Source organism: Anabrus simplex, chromosome 13 (assembly GCF_040414725.1).
Source record: "Anabrus simplex isolate iqAnaSimp1 chromosome 13, ASM4041472v1, whole genome shotgun sequence".
In the NCBI taxonomy this organism is placed as follows: Eukaryota; Metazoa; Arthropoda; class Insecta; order Orthoptera; family Tettigoniidae; genus Anabrus; species Anabrus simplex.
This window is the reverse complement of record NC_090277.1, coordinates 57,888,267-57,907,436: the sequence shown is the minus strand read 5'-3', so window position 1 is coordinate 57,907,436 and position 19,170 is coordinate 57,888,267. Positions and strand designations below refer to the sequence as shown.

Sequence of the window (19,170 nt, the reverse complement as noted above, 5' to 3'; positions counted from 1 at the left end):
AACTAAGCCACCTCACGACTCTATTCCAGCTCTTTGCATAGTATTTTCTCACCCATCCTAAAATCACTAATACAGTGAAGCTTTGTACTGAGAGATTAATTCATTACGTAAACGCACCTGTAATCCAAAGCATTCTAATATTGAAGCCAGTTTGGTATAAGAAATAACTGAAACGCAGATGATTCGTTCCACAGCCCTAAAATTGGCATTTATATAAAATTTGCCAGACTCTCAGTCAAATTAAGTCCAGGGTGAAATTTATGGGACAGATCTCGGATGAATTTGAAATTCAACCCGGTTTCAGGCAGGGAGATGGGCTTTCCCCGACTCTTTTCAATAGCGTCCTACAAAAGTAATAAGAATGTGGGAAGAAAAACTAAAAATTAAAAAAAAATGGACTCTACCATGAGGAAAGGTTAGGTTCAAAACCACAAAGTGGTTGGTGTAAACTGTTTAGCCTTCTCTGATGGCATAGCAGTCCTCTCTAGAAGTATAGATACTGCCTAGGAACAAATTAACCTTCTGAAGGAAATAGCAGGAAAAGAAGGACTTCAGATATCCTATGAGAAGACTAAATTCGTGATCAATATTAGAAATTCACCCACAGTGCTAAAAACAGGGCACGGAAAATTAAGCAAGGTTGATAAATTTAAATACATAGGTGAGATTATTCAGATTATTGGACTTGATAAGGAAGCAAAAGAATCAAGAGCAAGAAAACTAGAACTAGCATACTAGCTCACTAAAGAAATCTACAATAAGAAGAATCTCTCAAGAAAGACTAAAATCAAACAACACAGTAATCAATTCAGAGAGTCTGTATGACACAGAATGCACGTTCTCTACGAAAATCGGTGAAATAGAAGAAATCGAGAGAAAAAGTAAAGGAAAATATTGACGAAAATCTGGGTACTATTGAAAACGGAGGAAGGAGAGTATAGACATAGGAGAAGGGAAAATTTTACAAGGACGAAAAGAATGAAAGTATGTTAGACACATGTTAGTTTTGTCACATAATGAGGATAGATAACAGCAGATTGAGAAGTGTTCAGCCATGTTCTCAAGAGCAAGAATGTCATGGAATGGAGTAAAAGGATAAGACAGAGATTGGAATAACAGAAAATACGACACAAGACGGAACAACTTGCAGAAGATTAATACAAAATTTCGAGAGTTTCCAAGAGAAGGAGAAGACAAAAGGTAATAACATCTGGACGTAATAGAGGAGAAAACGGCCAAGTGAAACGATGATATAATAATACTTTTACGGTCTTAATTTTTTCCCTTAATTATGTATCGTGTTCTGTCTACGAACTGGCTTGTATTTTTTCAGTTTAATGATGATGATTGTTGTTTAAATGGCCTAACATCTAGGTTATCGGCCCATCATGGTAGGAAATGTAATGACAATTTAAAAGTACAAAACTCATCCACTGATGACGAAGAAAGAATGAATGAATATGAATTTAAAATAATCAGCGTATCTAACTCACAATATTGAAAGTTAAAAATAATTCCAAAATCAATCCACTGACTAGAATTTAAAAAAACGATTAACAATGATTATGAACTTAAAGCAATCAGTGGATCCGACCCGCAATGCTCCACCGTCAGAGAAACTAACTTAAAACAATGGTATATACTGACCAAGGAGCACAATCCTGAATCGATGATGCTTGCTGCCTAAAGGAGCCCTAAATCATTGAGTAAGAGTTAGTAAATAATACTAACTCTATGCCCAAAATCACGGCCGACTTGATGCGTCGCTCTAGCTCGCAGCGAGGGATCCAGTCAGCCGTTCCAATATCGAGGTCAACGGCCGCTCAGAATGGTACTTATCGCTAGCAAAGTAGAAGCATGGTATTTCTCATGTTGCGGTACTAATCACACGTAACATAGACTCGCGGTGTTCCACACATTGTGGTACCACTCACAGGTAATATAACACGCACAGACAACGCAAACCCTTGGTGTTCCTCGCATAGGTGTACTAATCACAAGGAACCGAATCATCCCGTGGTGGCTACTAATTAACAGGCAATGCCCAGACCAGTGGTGTTTCTCACATAATGGTACTAACCACAGGCAACGTAAGCCCGTGGTGTTCCGCATATGGTGGTGCTAATCACAGGTACTGTAAAACCCGTACCGATTCATCCTCTGTTGCTACTAATCACAAACCTATTGTGTACCTAACACAGTGGTAGTAAAAGAAATGGTGTATGACTTTTAGTGCCGGGAGTGTACGAGGACAAGTTCGGCTCGCCAGATGCAGGTCTTTTGATTTGACTCCCGTAGGCGACCTGCGCGTCATGATGAGGATGAAATGATGATAAAGACAACACATACACCCAGTCCCCGGGCCAGCGAAATTAACCAATTAAGGTCAAAATTCCCGACCCTGCCGGGAATCGAACCCGGGACCCCTGTGGCCAAAGGCCAGCACGCTAACCATTTAGCCATGGAGACACAGTGGTACTACTCGCAAGTAAAGGCGATCCATAGTGTTATTTACGTGATGGTACTAATCATAAGTAGTCTCATGGTTCTAATTCAATCATCCCTTGGTCGCCCCTTTTAGTTGCCTCTTAGGACAGACAGGGGAAACCGTGGATATATTTTTCATCTGCGTTCCCCGCCCATAGGGGTTTTCAGTTTGTATTTTGTGTGTTCTCTTCATTATGAAGCTTTTCTCTTTCTTTTTCCTTTTATGCTCCGGATTTATTTTCTTTTTTTTTTGAGCACTATTTCTTTCTTCATTTTATGTTCTCCAAATCTATTACTTAGCTTACAGTTGGTTATCTTTGATTTTATAATTGTGCGGTATATATATATGAAAATCCACACCAGTTTCCAGTCATTCGACCGGGTTAGGAATGGAATGAATGAAGCCCCATCTAGCGGCGAGGATAGGAAACGTGCCGGCTGCCGAAGCTGTGTCGCACTCCCCTGGGGAAATGATAAATGACTGACAGATGAAATGAATTGTTAATGGAGAGTGTTGCTGGAATGAAAGATGACAGGGAAAACTGGAGTACCCGGAGAAAATCTCTCTTGCCTCCGCTTTGTCCAGCACAAATCTCACATGGAGTGACCGGGATTTCAACCGCCGTATCCATCGGTGAGGGACCGCCGCGCTGCCGCCTGAGCCACGGAGGCTATATATATCAATAATCCTGCAATTTACGTGGTAAAAATGAAATGGCGTATGGCTTTTAGTGCCGGGAGTGTCCAAGGACAAGTTCGGCTCGCCAGATGCAGGTCTTTTGATTTGACACCCGTAGGTGACCTGCGCGTCGTGATGAGGATGAAATGATGACGAAGACGACACATACACCCAGCCCCCGGACTAGCGGAATTAACCAATTATGGTTAAAATTCCCGACCCTGCCGGGAATCGAACCCGGGACCCCTGTGGCCAAAGGCCAGCACGCTAACCATTTAGCCATGGAGCAGGACATTTACGTGGTTAAGACCACTGCTAAAGTCAAAAACATTTTTTTTTTTGAAACGCAATCGGTGCAGGTACTCGCTTGTTCTATCGAAGGCAATCTTCCAAAAACTACGCCTTTGATCTGCCTGATTTCATCCGATACGCTGAACGAGACAAATGTTTGCCTTTAATTACCGACAACCCTGTCGTCGCTCTCCACCAACAACGGGTTAGCAATATGCTTTATTTTCAGTACGTAAACACTGCAGAAACAATTTATGTACCAGTCTCGAACACACATCCAACGACCTATTCATTATGCATGCAATTCCTTTCTTTTTAATCTTGTTATACACAAGGGATACCAAAACAAACGGGCGCAAGGCACGGCACAGATTCTATACTCCGATGCTAAAAATCTCTATGCTGTTTTTGATTCATGGTTTATTGATTTGGAGCACTGTTGACTACATTCTCTCGCTCATTTAACACATTTAAGCCCACGCCCGATCGTGAATCGAAGAGAAGACTATGTGATTCAGATCCGCATCATCGTAATCGTCATGTGGGCAAACTGTCGTGGTAGTCACTCCGATGCGGTGGAGGTGGTGAGGGTAGCATCCGCGCCCAAACCTCATCCGGATGGTGGTTGTTAAATGACTCCTTGCAATAGTGGATCTCCAGAACCACGGTTTTTGCGGTATTGTTGTTTGCAGTGTTACGTAATGTGTTCCTCGGTAGTGACTAGTTCTTGTCCACATTCATCTTTCCACTGGGTATAGGCTCTTCTTTTGACTAGCGGAATAAAGGCAGTATATGGAAGCTGTATCCCTTGAAACATGCCACTGAGTATACTTCCTTTCGCGAGATGATCGACAATTTCATTCCATCTCACTCCACAGTGTCCTTTTATCCACAGAAATTGGATTTGACTACCGGGTGTTTTAGCTTCTTGAATCTATTGAAGTAGATCATAAATGTAAGGATTTGTGGTACTGTTTTGAGTCGGGTGTTGCAGTCTTAGAAAGACACTTCTCGCGTCGGTGAGTATGAGTATGTTCTGAAAATGGTAAGAGAGACCATATTTGACGGCAGCAAGGATGGCTAGAATTTCGGCGGTATAAATAGATGTTTCTGTAGGAAGTTTCTTCAGTTTTCTCCTATATGAGTTCTGGAGAGGAAATCATCTAAAACCAACCGGCTGCTTCCTTAGTTTGAGTACTTGCTGGCATCGACAATTCCTGAGTCTGTGAAAAGAGCTGAAGGATACATTATCTTCAAGGGTGCTATCAATTTTTCATTGTACTTTCATGGAAATTGGAACGCCTCGATCATTGACAGTACCGTACAAAGCGACACTAACTTTAAAACGGAATATACTCGAGTGTGTTTGAGCTATTCCTGAAAAACCCTTCGCTGTTCTCAGAATATTTTAAATCGCCCACATTAGTGTGTTGACCTACGCGAGAAGTAAGCAAAATATAAAAAGGCGCAGCCTAATTAGAATGAGTTTTGCTACTATAAAATGTCTTAATCGATACCAACTGACTTTCATACATAAAAAATACCTTTTTTTAACACGCTGGTGGATGTTAAAATTTCATACAGTAGTTAATTATCAGGTGAGCAGAATGAAAAGCCACATTTATATGCAGATCACATGCACACTTCACCACTGGAACACACGCATATTATAGCTACAAAAAGTGGATGTAAAACAGTCACAGCAGAGTAGAGCATAACGAATAACACGGGGCCGTTGTTGTGATGTCGTGACAAACTTATCTTACACATTTGCATGAGATGTTGGAACTGCTTAACCGGTTCAACCGGGGAAGGAGGTGGATTCGAGTCACAACAGGAAAGAAGACATTTCGAAACGAGATTTCCCATTCTGGTTCTATGGTTCACCCACAAGTGAACACTTTGGATTGGGCGACACCGAATGCATAGGATTGGGGCACAAGTCAGGGCAAGTATTTTTTTCCTCATCATTTAATTGTGCTACCATGCAATGGCCATAAGACACTCATAGTTCATAGATACAGCATGAGATGGCGGTAAGTTGGACAGGCAGCACGCACAGGGCGATGGGACTGCAGATACGTGCATCAAACTGGCCGTTCACCGAGGTCACAATGCCAAAGAACGTCATAGACAACTTGTGGAAGCTGTGGAGACGTACCGAATAGTTGCGAATTGGGAAAAAGCATCACAACACGGACTGAAACAAGTAACGACGTGCAACAATCCGGAAGACTTGATAATGTCCGGGCTGATCTGTCACGTGCAATAATTACCCACTGCGTAGACGTGGACAGAAGATAGACACTATTTGAGTTACAAGCCGAAACAGGCATTGGAAAACGAACCATCCACAGAATGTTCTGCGTCAAGGTGCGCTCACTGACGTGCTAAAGTTGACACTGTATGCCATATGTTCTGACCACTTGGTACTCTACCCGCAGGAGGCGAGCAAATGCTGTCTGGATGAATTTTAGGGCAGGGCGTATGAACCAAAATTCAAACGCAATTCTGCAGACATCTCATTTTCGGTGTAAAGTGTCTTATGCAGACTTTCAATAGTGAAGAATCGGGAGAACTTTTAACAATATTCCACGACGTGTTACGACGCATCACTGATGATGCAGATTACATCAGTTCAACAATATTTAAAACACACTGCTCTACTATATATATTTTTTAAATTTAGAAATACTAAAAGTACTGCCTTTATCGTAGCTTTACACACGATTCTTCATTAATTAATTTGCTACACACTATGTGACTGGTAGCTGACTTAACCTTCTTCAGAAACACTGAACTAAATTTTCGCTCAAAACACTTGACATACAGCACACATTTTTAACGTTTCTTCACACGGCTTTGATATTTTTAAGTGTGCTGAAAACCATCTGACTCAATAAACAGGCTGGCATTGCCTTAGGTAGTCCATCCTATTAAATAATACAATACCATCGCCCACCGAACATCAATTTACATGAGAATTACTTGATACAAGAACCGCAAAATATTCCAAGGAGAAAGCAGCACGATTTTTTCTGGGTAATTTCCGACAAAAGAGTAGTGCTACGAGAAGTTTCAAACTTTGAGACTAAATAGAATATTTCGATGTATCAGTCGAGAGATATCGTGGAATGGCATTAGTCAAAGTAGGAAAGATCATAAAACGAAGAAAAATAGGCATTCAAAAGGTCGAATTCGGGCAAATATTCGTTTGTATTAAGTGGAATTAAGGACTGCAATAATTTATCAAGGGAGATATTTGAAAAAATTTCCAAATACTTTGAAATCCTTTAAGAAAATACTAGGGAGACAAATGACAGGAATATGCCACGTGGGTGACAGATCAATCGTGACGGATTTATTCTCTCCTGCTATAGACAGAACGGAGGAAAACAGGGAATTTTTAAACATTACCAGAATAGTAGATCTCACCTCAAAATCGGAAGTTCGGTCTCAGCTAACAGGAGAGTGGGAAGACGGATGAAAAATCGTTAGTCTTCCGTCTAAATCAGAAGAGCTACCATGTATAGTAAGTTTATGTAACTTTAAAGCAGAATTCCTGGGGCTGTATCGCATTAAGGCCACGGCCGATTCTTTCCCAATCCTAGCCCTTTCCTACCCCATCGTCGCCATAAGACCTATCTGTGTTGGTGCGACGTAAAGCAAATTGCAAAAGAAATTAAAATAAAGCAAGACTACCAGTGCATTTCTACGTGCATAAGCAAGGTAATTCATCGTCATCAGCTTACTACACGAACTTCCGAGCAACTGTTAGCAATTAATCATAATACCACAAATTATGGCAAAATAATTATTACCATTAAAATTAAGATGCGTTAGGTGATCATTCATTGAAATCTGTCCAGTCCAATCCTAAGAGCTCCCTTTTCAGACGTCCTCGTACTCCCTTGTTAGAAAAGCTACCGGCTACAGAACTCAGAACAGAGAAAGAGGAGAGTGCCTTACCTGAAGAATAGACTTGTCGAAACTGGCCAACAGACTACCAGCAATGATACGGTGTTGCTGGCTAGTGGGGGAGGCGGGTGGCGTCTGCACCTCCACGGAGCGAACACCACGAGCGGCGGGCGCCGAGACGCCCTGGTACGGTTCTGAAACAAAAGAAAATGAGATATTTAACTATGTCGTACACGAGGTAATTAATCTTAACAGGCACATTACGAGGATACACTCGGCAAAACTTTTATCTCTATTCCTTATACCGGATGACCGTGTCAATTGATGTGCGAGCTCTGTTATGTTCCTTCTGTCATTGTTAGTCGGTTAATTAAAGTTTTCAATGAAGCGTTCATCAGCTTCATTTTCTCTGACAGTAGTTATGGCAGTGGATATCACCTTCACGGAGTCGTGGCGGTTATTATTGTTTGAGGAAGCAACTATCCTTCTATTAACACCAACCAGAGAGGAAAAAAATGAACGGGTCCGACAATCCGAAAACTGAAGGTATCGGCAAATGAAAGACTAGGACCACGAAGGGACTGAAAATGAACGACTCCCTAGAATTCGCAAAGCTAATGCCGACGAAGTCGAAAGAGAACCAAAGTTGACCAAGGGAGGTCAGACAGGATATTATTATTATTATTATTATTATTATTATTATTATTATTATTATTATTATTTGCGAATTGGCCACTGAGGATCACGCTACAATTTCATTTTTCTTTGAAGTTTCCTCTTCTCCAGTATTCCTTCATATAGGTCCTTCTGTTCATCCGTCCAGGCTCTTCCCGTTTTTGCAGTTCTTTCGAGTAGAAACCCTTCCAAATTTTGAATCATGGTCTGAAATATTTTCCTGTCTAACATCTGAACTTCCTTGATGTTCGACTTCTCTAGATCTTTACGAATTTTCTTAAACCATGTTATTATTATTAATATTATTATTATTATTATTATTATTATTATTATTATTATTATTATTATTATTATTATTATTAGCTCCGTGACTCAGGCGACATTGCGCCGCCTCTCACCGCTGGATACCATGGTTCAAATCCAGGTCACTCCAAGCAAGATTTGTGCCGGACAAAGCGGAGGCGGGACAGGTTTTCCTCCGGGTACTCCGGTTTTCCCTGTCATATTTCATTCCAGCAACACACTACTTTATCATTTCATTTCATCTATCAGTCCTTTATCATTGCCCCAGATGAGTGCGACAGGCTTCGGCAGCCGCCATATTTCCTATCTTCGCCGCTAGATGGGGCTTCATTCATTCCATTCCTGACCCGGTCAAATGACTGGAAACAGGCTGTGGATTTTCATTATTAGTACTATTAATTATTTTTGCATTTAAAGTCTTTAAGTGCCAGTCTTCCAATATGTCTGTTCTTGGCTTCATCAGTTACGTAACTGTATTACTAAAGACAATCGCAGCGCGATATTACAGCAGATCTTATCACCAGATTGGTCGCTGGAACCAAGAGTTAAATTAAATTACGTATGACTAACACTATATAGAAATAAATTTATGAGTCGTTTTCATAGAATAGTGTGAGCAATGTTATTTGCCTATGACTACACGTCATCACATGGTATCTGTCGCATGGTCCTTCACAGAATTTACATGTATTTGAGGTTGGTAATATAGTTTCTCTTTTTTCTTTGTTGTTGTAGTGTTAGGAACCAGCATGGATGACAGCAAACTGCTCTCTCTATTAAATGTACTGCATTTTGTATTAGATTTATATCAATTACAAGCTACCAGAATATAAATGTTTGGTCCCCAGAAGACGGATATGTTAGAGAGTTCGTCGATACATGAAATGTTGAGAAGAATTCAAGTGCATAAATGACCATGATGAAATTCACCTGTGGATCAGTCTACTTTTGCGATGCAGCGATTATGCATTCCATACAATCACATGCTAAGTAGTTCGACCATTTCCAATAGCTTCAATAAGGTAAGACAAACACCATTCTTTAATCCTTGGACCTATTATAGGCTATATTTCACTATGGCAAATGAAGAAAATAGTATACTTAAGAAAAAACGTGATATTAGAATGGTACTACTTTCTAGGTTAGAAAGTGTAGTAAATACAGTCTTCGTTAGGTTGATGAAATCTTTGCGTTCGGCAGATTTTGTGGTGAAAACCATGAGCTGCAAGTCTAGTTGCAACATGTCTTTGGTCCTGTCCAGTCTCTGTCCATTGCCGAATCCATCACTGCACTCGTGCCATAGAACCCGGGGTTGATGACATTCCTCTTCCTCGGCTGTAATTCGAGACGAGCTTGGCAGGGGCCGGTAGATGGTAATATGAATTGCAGTCTGAAGTCTTCTATGAAGAAGGTTTCAATTGCTAATTCGTAGACAATCCTTGAGGGTGCATGTATCCTAACTCCTAGAGCTATTTTCAGATATCTTGCTTTCACACTTTCAATCAAATCAGTCAATACTGATCTGCATTTAGGGCAGTCGCCCAGGTGGCAGATTCCCTATCTGTTGCTTTCCTAGCCTTTTCCTAAATGATTTCAAAGAAATTGGAAATTTATTGAACATCTCCCTTGGTAAGTTATTCCAATCCCTAACTCCCCTTCCTATAAATGAATATTTGCCCCAGTTTGTCCTCTTGAATTCCAACTTTATCTTCACTTTCTAATCGTGTGAGGTCACATTCGTTAGCTGCTCCCATATCAATTCTAATTCATACGGTATGACACAACTGGTATTATGACTGCCTTAAATAATGTCACTGCAGTAGGCAAAGAGAGTTTGGTGATATTTTTAATTCTATGTATGGCTTTCGTGGCTGCCGCTACTCTCTCTTGAATATGTATCCTGTAGGAAGACAAGGTCGATTGTAGGTACACTCCTAAGTACCTGAATTTGTTCACGATCGTTAGCATATCTTCTTGCATGATTAGGCGGTTATCGGACAATAGTTTACCTCCTTTTCTGAAGATCATGTGCACTGTTTTCTCTTTATTGATCTTTAAGCTATTTTCGCCGACCCATATTTCAAGCTTCGGAAGCGCAGCTTGCAGGTCGCCTTGTCACCTGCGTACAGAATTAGTTTCACTGTGAACTGTGTTCATAATGTCATCTGTTAAGAGGTTTAATATTAAGGGATTCATGGGGTCGCTCAGTGTGTAATGATAAGTGTGACCACTATCACTTAATCATCATCTGGAGCAGTTTCCGTCTGCTTGGAACATAAGCATTTCCATCGTTTTCCGTCCATCCACCACTTCTCTCAATGTCGTCAATGTCGTCCAGTTCCCTTCTTCTTTACGCCTTTCAGCAATCTGATCTTCGGTCTTCCTCTAGGTCTCCTTCCCTTCAACTCCAATCCTAACATCTTTCTTATACCAATGTACTCAGAAGGTATCCCTGACAAGCTCCGAAGGTTTGTCCATGTAGTTAGGGTTCACCCTGTAGATTATATATTTTCCAAGATAACATCAGTTCACCAATTGCGAGTGATCACGGGGGTCCTGAATTCTAAATGAAAGCCACATAATTTGAAGTACAAAACATACTACTCTATAGAATAAAATGACCCATAACAATATTGTGAGTAGTACGAATCAGAACCTGTAAAATGCTGTGACCTATGCCTGATAGAGATGGTGATTTAGGATGATGACCGAGTTTTTCTTCTTCTTTCTTCGTTATGTCCGTTTACAGAGCGCGTTCGAACTTGTTAGCTTGATGTTGGTTTTCCTTTCTTCTTCTCCTCCCAAAATCTCTTCATGAACTCGCTATGCTGTTTCTTGCGTTCTTCCGTCCATTGTTTCCCTGTGGTTCTTTTAGCCTTTTCCGTGAACGTGTGCTTTGCAACCTGATTCCCAAAAGTCTTGCGATCCCTGATGACATCTTCTGTGATGTTCATTTCTTTTAAGTCCTGCTTTATTTCCTCAAACCAGCTTATTTTAACCTTCTTTGAATTAATTATACCAAGCAATATTTTTGCATATCTAGTATCGTCCATTCTACAGATGTGGCCATATAATTTCAATCGTCTCCTGCGTACAGTATCGGTGAACTTGTCGATTGCTTTGTACAAATCTACAGTTTTCCTTTTGATCTATATACCATTTACATGAACGAGGCCATATATTTTCCTCAGAATTTTTCGTTCTTGTTTTTCAATTTCATCAATTTTAGAGTGGCCTCCTAGAGATGTGGTTTCTGAGGCATACAAGGCTTCCGGAAGACCAACAGTCTTGTAATGCCGAAGTTTTGCATTTCGTGACATCACTCTTTTATTGTAGTGGTTCCATGTTATTCGGTATGCTTTCAGGAGTTTGGTGGCTCTTTCTAAATTAGCTTTCCTGTCCAATCCGGATGGTACAATGATTTCTCCTAGATATTTGAAGGAAGGGACCTGTGTGATAATTCCATAATTTGTCTGTAGTGGGGATTTTTGGATATTCTGGTGTCCATTAGCCATGATATGAGTCTTCTCATACGATATTTGGAGGCTTGTCTTTGATGCTATCTCATGCAACTTCTCTATGACCGAGTCTTTTATGCTCTTTACTGTGATGTTCTCTAATGTAGGACATGTGTGCTTCGTTACCGTAGTGTCACTGCAACCGAATAACAAGCCTGTTACAAGACCATCTGTCTGTTCGAATCTTGTAGTGTTTATGGAGATACGGGATGTTCTTTTCTTAGTAAACTGAATCTGGCTTCAGTTGCTTTAATATCATTTTCATCATCCATGAATTTACGAAATGTTATGATTATTAAATTAAGAGGCACTCGTTAGAGCATTATGTCTTAACCTGCAGAATACATAAAACTGAGTCATACAATGTGATTAGTTTTCACTATAGTTTCTGATGGTTTTTGTCGTTTTTACACACGTTATTAAGTTACAGAGATATAAAGGCACTATCTAAAAGACTTATTTTGTGCCAATTTTTATATATGGATCATTAACGTGGGTCATGAAGGAGGGAGATAAAGGTAGAATACAAGCAGTGGAAATGAAGTTTCAAAGGTGTCCAGTAGTTTTAACAAGAGTGGACAGAGTAAGAAATGAGAGAGATCGGGAAATGGTAAATGAGGTACCTATACAGGAAAAGATACAAAAATCAAGGCTGCAGTACACTAACAAAATAGATTGAACACACTGTGATACAAGTGTACGTCTTTCGTCTGAGGGTTGCTGCATTACTTTATATTTTGTGTTGTTTGCATATGGTTTGCACATTATTGTTTTTTTTTTGTTTTTTTTTGTTTTTTTTTTTTTACTGTTGCGAAGGTACTTTGAAAGAAACAAGGTTGATTGGGGTAACAAATTGAATAAATCATAATTATATTATTACTCTGTAACGTGGTAAGTTTCAGATATTGTTTGACATACTTGAAGCTATGACACACTAAAATGTTATCACGTTCGCGTTGTGTGTTTCTTGCTTTAAAAATCAAAGACTGTCCGCAGGAAGCAAAAAAAGTTATTTTTTCGTTCCTATTACAACAGAAATACACGTGGCAAAAATTGTTGCTGTGTACGACTGTTAAACGCAGAAATGAAGTGGCCTAGGGCTTTTAGTGCCGGGAGTGTCCGAGGACAAGTTCGGTTCGCCAGACAGGTCTTTTTATTATTTGACACCCGTAGGCGACCTGCGCGTCTTGATGAGGAGAAATGATGACGAAGACGACACATATACCCAGCCCCCGTGCCAAAGAAATTAACAAATTATGGATAAAATTCCCGACCCTGCCGGGAATCGAACCCGGGACCCCTGTGACCAAAGGCCAGCACGCTAACCATTTAGCCATGGAGCCGGACTAAACGCAGAAGAAATGGAGCTTTAAATTGGTGCCATTAGGTTCGATATTGGTGCACCGATTTTTTTTTCATAAGTTTGGGTCGCGTACCTATCAGCTTGCATTTGGGAAATACTGGGTTCGAGCCCCACTGTCGGCAGCACTGAAGATAGTTCTCCGTAGTTTCCCATTTTCACCCCCGAGGTACCCCAGCCTGCCGTAAGAGGTGGGTAAAAGCCTCAGGGACTCTCAACTTGGGAGCGTAGTTCAGCGACCACGGGACCCTTAGCTGAATCCAGGCATTGTCTCCACTTACTTGTGCCAGGCGACTCAATTTCACCTATCTTATCCAACCTTCCTTGGTCAACTCTTGTTCTTTTCTGGTACCGATAGCATTAGAGTATTCGAGGACTAGACAGGCTCTCACTTTTACGACCTTCGTGGCCATTGTCTTTCTTTAGCCGAATCTTCATTTTTCGAACTGTCGGATCCCTTCCATTCTTTCTCTCTGATTAGTGTTACATAGAGAATGGATGACTTCTTGTACTTCCTCTTAAAACAATAATCACCATCACTTTCCTGTTTGCACACCAGGCAAATGCTGGGGCTGTACCTTAATTAAGGTGTGAAAATGGGAAACCACGGAAATCCATCTTCAGGGCTGCCGACAGTGGGGTTCGAATCCACTATCTCCCGAGTACTGGATACTGGCCGCACTTAAGCGACTGCAGCTATCGAGCTCGGTCCGAAATTTTCTAGACAAGGTCATAACTGAGCCTCTGCCATTACTCCGTTAATTGTGCAGACTGATGAATCCAATCAGGGCGTTAGAGTAGGGATCGAATAGCTGGAATACTATCATGAACCGGCGTGTTACGTACCAGCAAAATCAGAAAATGTATGAACCAGAGGAATGGTATGTTAGAGAAGGAAGTTATCTAACTCCCCTGCTGTTTCTCGCCACTATGCAAGCAGGCTGTTATACTCTATACGGAACAGTAATCCCATCTATCGGAGATGAGTGGCAGCATAAGAGACAAAGAACATCATAACAAGACAATGGTCAATGCAATGTTATTGTTGATCAATTTTATGAGCTTTCGATATTGTAGGCCTTCACATTTAGTTTTCTTCCAACTCTCAAATACAAGAAAATAAGGTGAAATTCTTCAGTTCTCTGCAAAACGTAAGACGTAAGACGTATGACCCGAACTAGAGTATGGTTCCAGTGTATGGGACCCTCACCAGGATTACCTGATTCAAGAACTGGAAAAAATCCAAAGAAAAGCAGCTCGATTTGTTCTGGGTGGTTTCCGACAAAAGAGTAGAGTTACAAAAATGGTGCAAAGTTTGGCTTGGGAAGAATTCAGAGAAAGAAGAAGAGCTGCTCGAGTACTGTAAGTGGTACGTTCCGAGCTGTCAGCGGAGAGATGGCGTGGAATGACATTAGTAGACGAATAAGTTTGAGTGGTGTTTATAAAAGTAGGAAAGATCACAATATGAAGATAAAGTTGGAATTCAAGAGGACAAACTGGGGCAAATATTCATTTATAGGAAGGGGAGTTAGGGATTGGAATAACTTACCAAGGGAGACGTTCAATAAATCTCCAATTTCTTTGAAATCATTTACGAAAAGGATAGGAAAACAACAGATAGGGAATCTGACACCTGGGCGACTGCTCTAAATGCAGATCAGTATTGATTGATTGATTGATTGATTGATTGATTGATTGATTGATTGATTGATTGATCGATTGATTGAATTTCACCTTATTTTCTTGACACGGCATAAGCGCAAAAACCTATACCATGTCTATAAGAACGGGTAGTGAAAGCATCAATGGCCACTGTATAAAACAAATGATCCGAAATTGTATTATCTATAAATTCTGTTATGTAGTACTTTTCAATGAGGCCAATAACATAGGTATTTAAGAATTGCATTTAAAGCTCCTTCCCCCAAACTACAATTTCATTCAGGGTGAATAGAATGATTTATACCTTAGACTGTAGTTTCTTATTCCCCGACTCTGCATACCGATTTTCAGTAAATTCTGTTAACCTATTTTCTCGTGGCTCGGCGTTGATATGGACTTGGCAACAAAAATACAAATTCATGAACATCTGTTATCATAGCCGGTACGATAAAAATGTATAATACATAAATGATCGGAAATTTAATTCTGTATAACTTTAGTTATGCATAATTTAGCGACAGGACTACTAATAACATAAATACTTGAGAATTAAATTTTAGGCCTTTCCCTAGACTACCATTTCACTCAGCGTGAATAAAATGATTTATAGCCTAGATCGTAGTGATTTATTCCCCTACTTTACATACCGATTTTCATTAAATTCTCTTCAGCCATTTTCTCGTGATGCGTGTACAGAGAGACAGACAGACATAAATTACGGAAAAGTAAAAAAAATGAATTTCCTGGTTACTATGGGCAGGACCGATATAGAAATACCATTGTTTTCAAATTCTGAGCAGTGTACGGACAAAACTCTTATTTTATATATACATATATGAAAATGAGGAGCCTGAGTGTTCGGGAACCCACTCTCTCAAGTTCAGACATTGTAGTCTCCATTCCCACAGGCATGGGATATCATACGTGAGTCTTGAACAACGCGTGTTTTACAGAGTCATGAATTACCGGGGACGGGGACTTACTGTGTAAGTATTTCAACAGAAACAGACAGAAATGAGTACGTTTTCATTATTTTTAGGTTAAAAAGGAACTTCTCAATTCTCAGCAGTGAGATTCTGAAATGACACGTACGAGTGTTGGTTGGAGGAAGGGATTTCTCGTCGCTAGGGACCGCATCATTACCCGGCTCGATCCATTACGGACGTGCTGATGGACTGGATAGCAATTTACTGTTACATTAGAGCTCTGGAAAGTAGCAGGCTCACGAGTGTGGTGGAGGGCCGGCAGATGTGCCCCATTTGTCATTGAGCGTGCACTTGGGTACAGCTGTTTGCGAGGGTACAGTACCTTGCCTCGACCTACATTCTAAACCAAGCTTGTTGAGGTAAGCTCTGGCTGTGAAATTTATTGGACTGTTAGGGAAGATCTGAAATTCTGTAACGTGGGAAAGCTATGTACTAATGGGGAAAATTAAAATGGAGGGTTGGTGGCTCCTTGGAGGGCATAAAGGAAGGATCTATCCTCCCTGCTACGTCACGTTTCGCTCTACATCCCTTTTACATATTTTTCTCATTACTAAACAGCGCGTTTTAAAAGAAAGATAACTGTTCACTCTTTACAGTAAAACAAAAATATGAAGATGTGTGATCCTTCAAAGTATGAAGGTGTATGTAGCGATTTTTTTAAAAATTTGTTTTGCGTCGTACCGACACATATAGGGCTTATGGCGACATTGCGGCAGGAAAGGGCTAGTAGTGGAAAGGAGGCGACCGTGAACTTAATTAAGGTTCAGCCCCGCCATCTGCCTGGTGTGAAAACGGAAAACCACGGAAAAATCTCTTCGTGCTGCCGACAGCGGGGTTCGAACCCACTATCTCCCGAAAGCCGGATACTGGCCGCACTTAAGCGACTGCCGCTACTGAGCTCGGTATTTGATATTTCAGTACCAATATTTTTATCGTATCGATACCAGGTTATGATACTAACGATACGGTATCGAAAAGATAGTTCGGAAATATTAATCGAACAATGCGAACAAAATTTTAATCAAGTGTCAACTTGATGAGTAGTCTAATACACTAAAAGGAATTCCCCTGTGGGTGGGGGCGGTAGAATAATACCCACGGTAATACCTACCTATCGTAAGGGGCGACTAAAAGGGGCCCCAGGGGCTCTAAACATTAGAGCGTGGTTTGACGACGACGGGACCCTTAGCTGAGTCCTGGCATTGCTTCCACGTACTTGTGTCAGGCTCCTCACTTTCATCTATCCTATCCGACCTCCCTTGGTCAACTCTTGTTCTTTCCCGACCCCGACGGTATTACAGCATTCGAGGCCTAGGGAGTTTTTCATTTTCACGCCCCTCACGGTCCTTGACTTTCTTTGGCCGAAACCTTCATTTTTCGAAATGTCGGATCCCTTCCATTCTTTGTCTCATATTAGTTTTATATAGAGGATGGTTACCCAGTTGTGCTTCCTCTTAAAACAATAAACACTACCATCAAAGTTAACGACAGGCGACTCAAAACGTTAAGCAGACACCTCCTCCTCCCCCCTCCCCACGACACCTTGACAGTAACCTTAGCTGTGAGTACTGTTGAGTATTTCTAAAGCGTGCCGGTCCTGAAGCCTGCTCGCTTGTCAGGTCTCCAGTGTTGCACAGCTGCACGCAGTTCTGTCCAGTCTCGCTGCTCACTCACAGTGGCTATATAATTAAAACTGGAGAGTTGACAACGCTGTGGGAAATTCTGACACTCCACGCGGACGGAATAACAAACATAGCCGGCTAGCTAGGCTTCAAAAGCGTGCCGGTCGTTAAGGAGAAAACTGCAAGAACTACAGCAGTAACAACGCTTCTTTCACAGCGAACTGCGAATTCCTTGATCAGTGTGTTGGTAACGAACAAGATCGTCACAGTACCAGTGGATCGGTAGCAAAGAAGCTCCTGGAGCAGGTTGTCACTGCACCATTCGAGAATACAGTAGATAACGCCTCTAATTTTACCTTCCTGGGGAGACTAATTACGTCGCATCGAGTAGGGGTATTTCAGTGACCTTAATAACGAAGACGGTAAAGTATTCGAAAAGTTAGTAACCTGTCAAGGTTCATCTCCAAAGAACTCAAAAGTAACCGCTAGTTGTGTTCGTGTACTTCTCCCTCAACGAAGTACGACTGTTGAGAACGAGCAAGAGCTAATTTAAATTTGTCATTACAAAGTACAATAGTATGGTTTTGGAATTGCGAACATTGCACGTGCACTCCAGTGTTTACCAATAGCTCATCAGCCAGTATCTGGTGCATGCAGGAGCTTCCTAATTGCCTGTATTGTGGCGCGGAAATGCATGAATAATACCGGAGATAATGCACGTCTCAATTCTGAGTTATTGCCTGCCTGCCATATTTAGTGGCTTAATCATTGGACACTAAACCTGACAACATACGTCTGTCTGCTGCATATTCAAGATTTCTGTCACCGGAATTGATTGCGCGCACAGTATTAAAATAAACGGTGCGCAGGAGTGCCCGATCCCCCTGTGAGTGGGGGCGGAAGAATAACATCCACGGCATCAACCCCTGCTTGTCGTAAGAGACGACTAGAAGGGGGAACAGGGGCTCTCAACTTGGGAGCGTGGTTGGCGACCACGGGGCCCTTATCTGATTCCTGGTATTGCTTCCACTTACTTGTGCCAAGTTCCACACTCTCATCTATCCTATCCGACCTCATCTGGTCAACTCTTGTTTTTATCCGACCCCGACTGTAATTCAGTGGGTGGGGGACAGAAGAATAAAACCCACATTATTCCTTGCCTGTCCTAAGAGGTGACTAAAAGGGGCCCCAGGGTCCCTCAACTTGGGAGCGTGGGTTTTGACTACGGGGCCCTTAGCTGAGTCCTAGCATTGCTTCCGTTTACTCGTGCCAGGATCCTCACTTAGATCTATCCTATTCGAAATCCCTTCATCAACTCTTGTTCTTTTCCGACCCCGACAGTATTAGGTAGCGAGGCCTAGGGAGTATTTCATTTTCACGCCCTTCGTGCCCCATGTCTTTCTTTGGCCGATACCTTCATTTTACAAAGTGTCGGATCCCTTCCACTTTTTCTCTCTGATTAGTGTTAATAGAGGATGGTTGCCTAGTTCTACTTCCCCTTAAAACAATAATCATCACAACCACCACCACTTTTTTTTTTACGATTTGCTTTACGTTGCAACGACGCAGATGGCTCTTATGGCGACGATGGGATAGGAAAAGGGCTAGGAGTGAAAAGAAAGCGCCCGTGACCTTAATTAAGGTACAACACCAGCATTTGTCTGGTGTG

At 41.3% G+C, this 19,170-nt stretch overlaps 1 protein-coding gene across 1 annotated transcript in view; it reads right to left on the bottom strand.

Moving 5' to 3' along the window:
* LOC136884743 (dystrophin, isoforms A/C/F/G/H) overlaps positions 1–19,170 on the bottom strand; it is a 1,317,506-nt gene that overhangs the window by 517,708 nt on the left and 780,628 nt on the right. Inside the window, exon 48 of the mRNA XM_068230054.1 lies at positions 7,427–7,569. Within this exon, the coding sequence (XP_068086155.1) occupies positions 7,427–7,569 (143 nt within the window). The remainder of the gene's footprint in view (positions 1–7,426; positions 7,570–19,170) is intronic.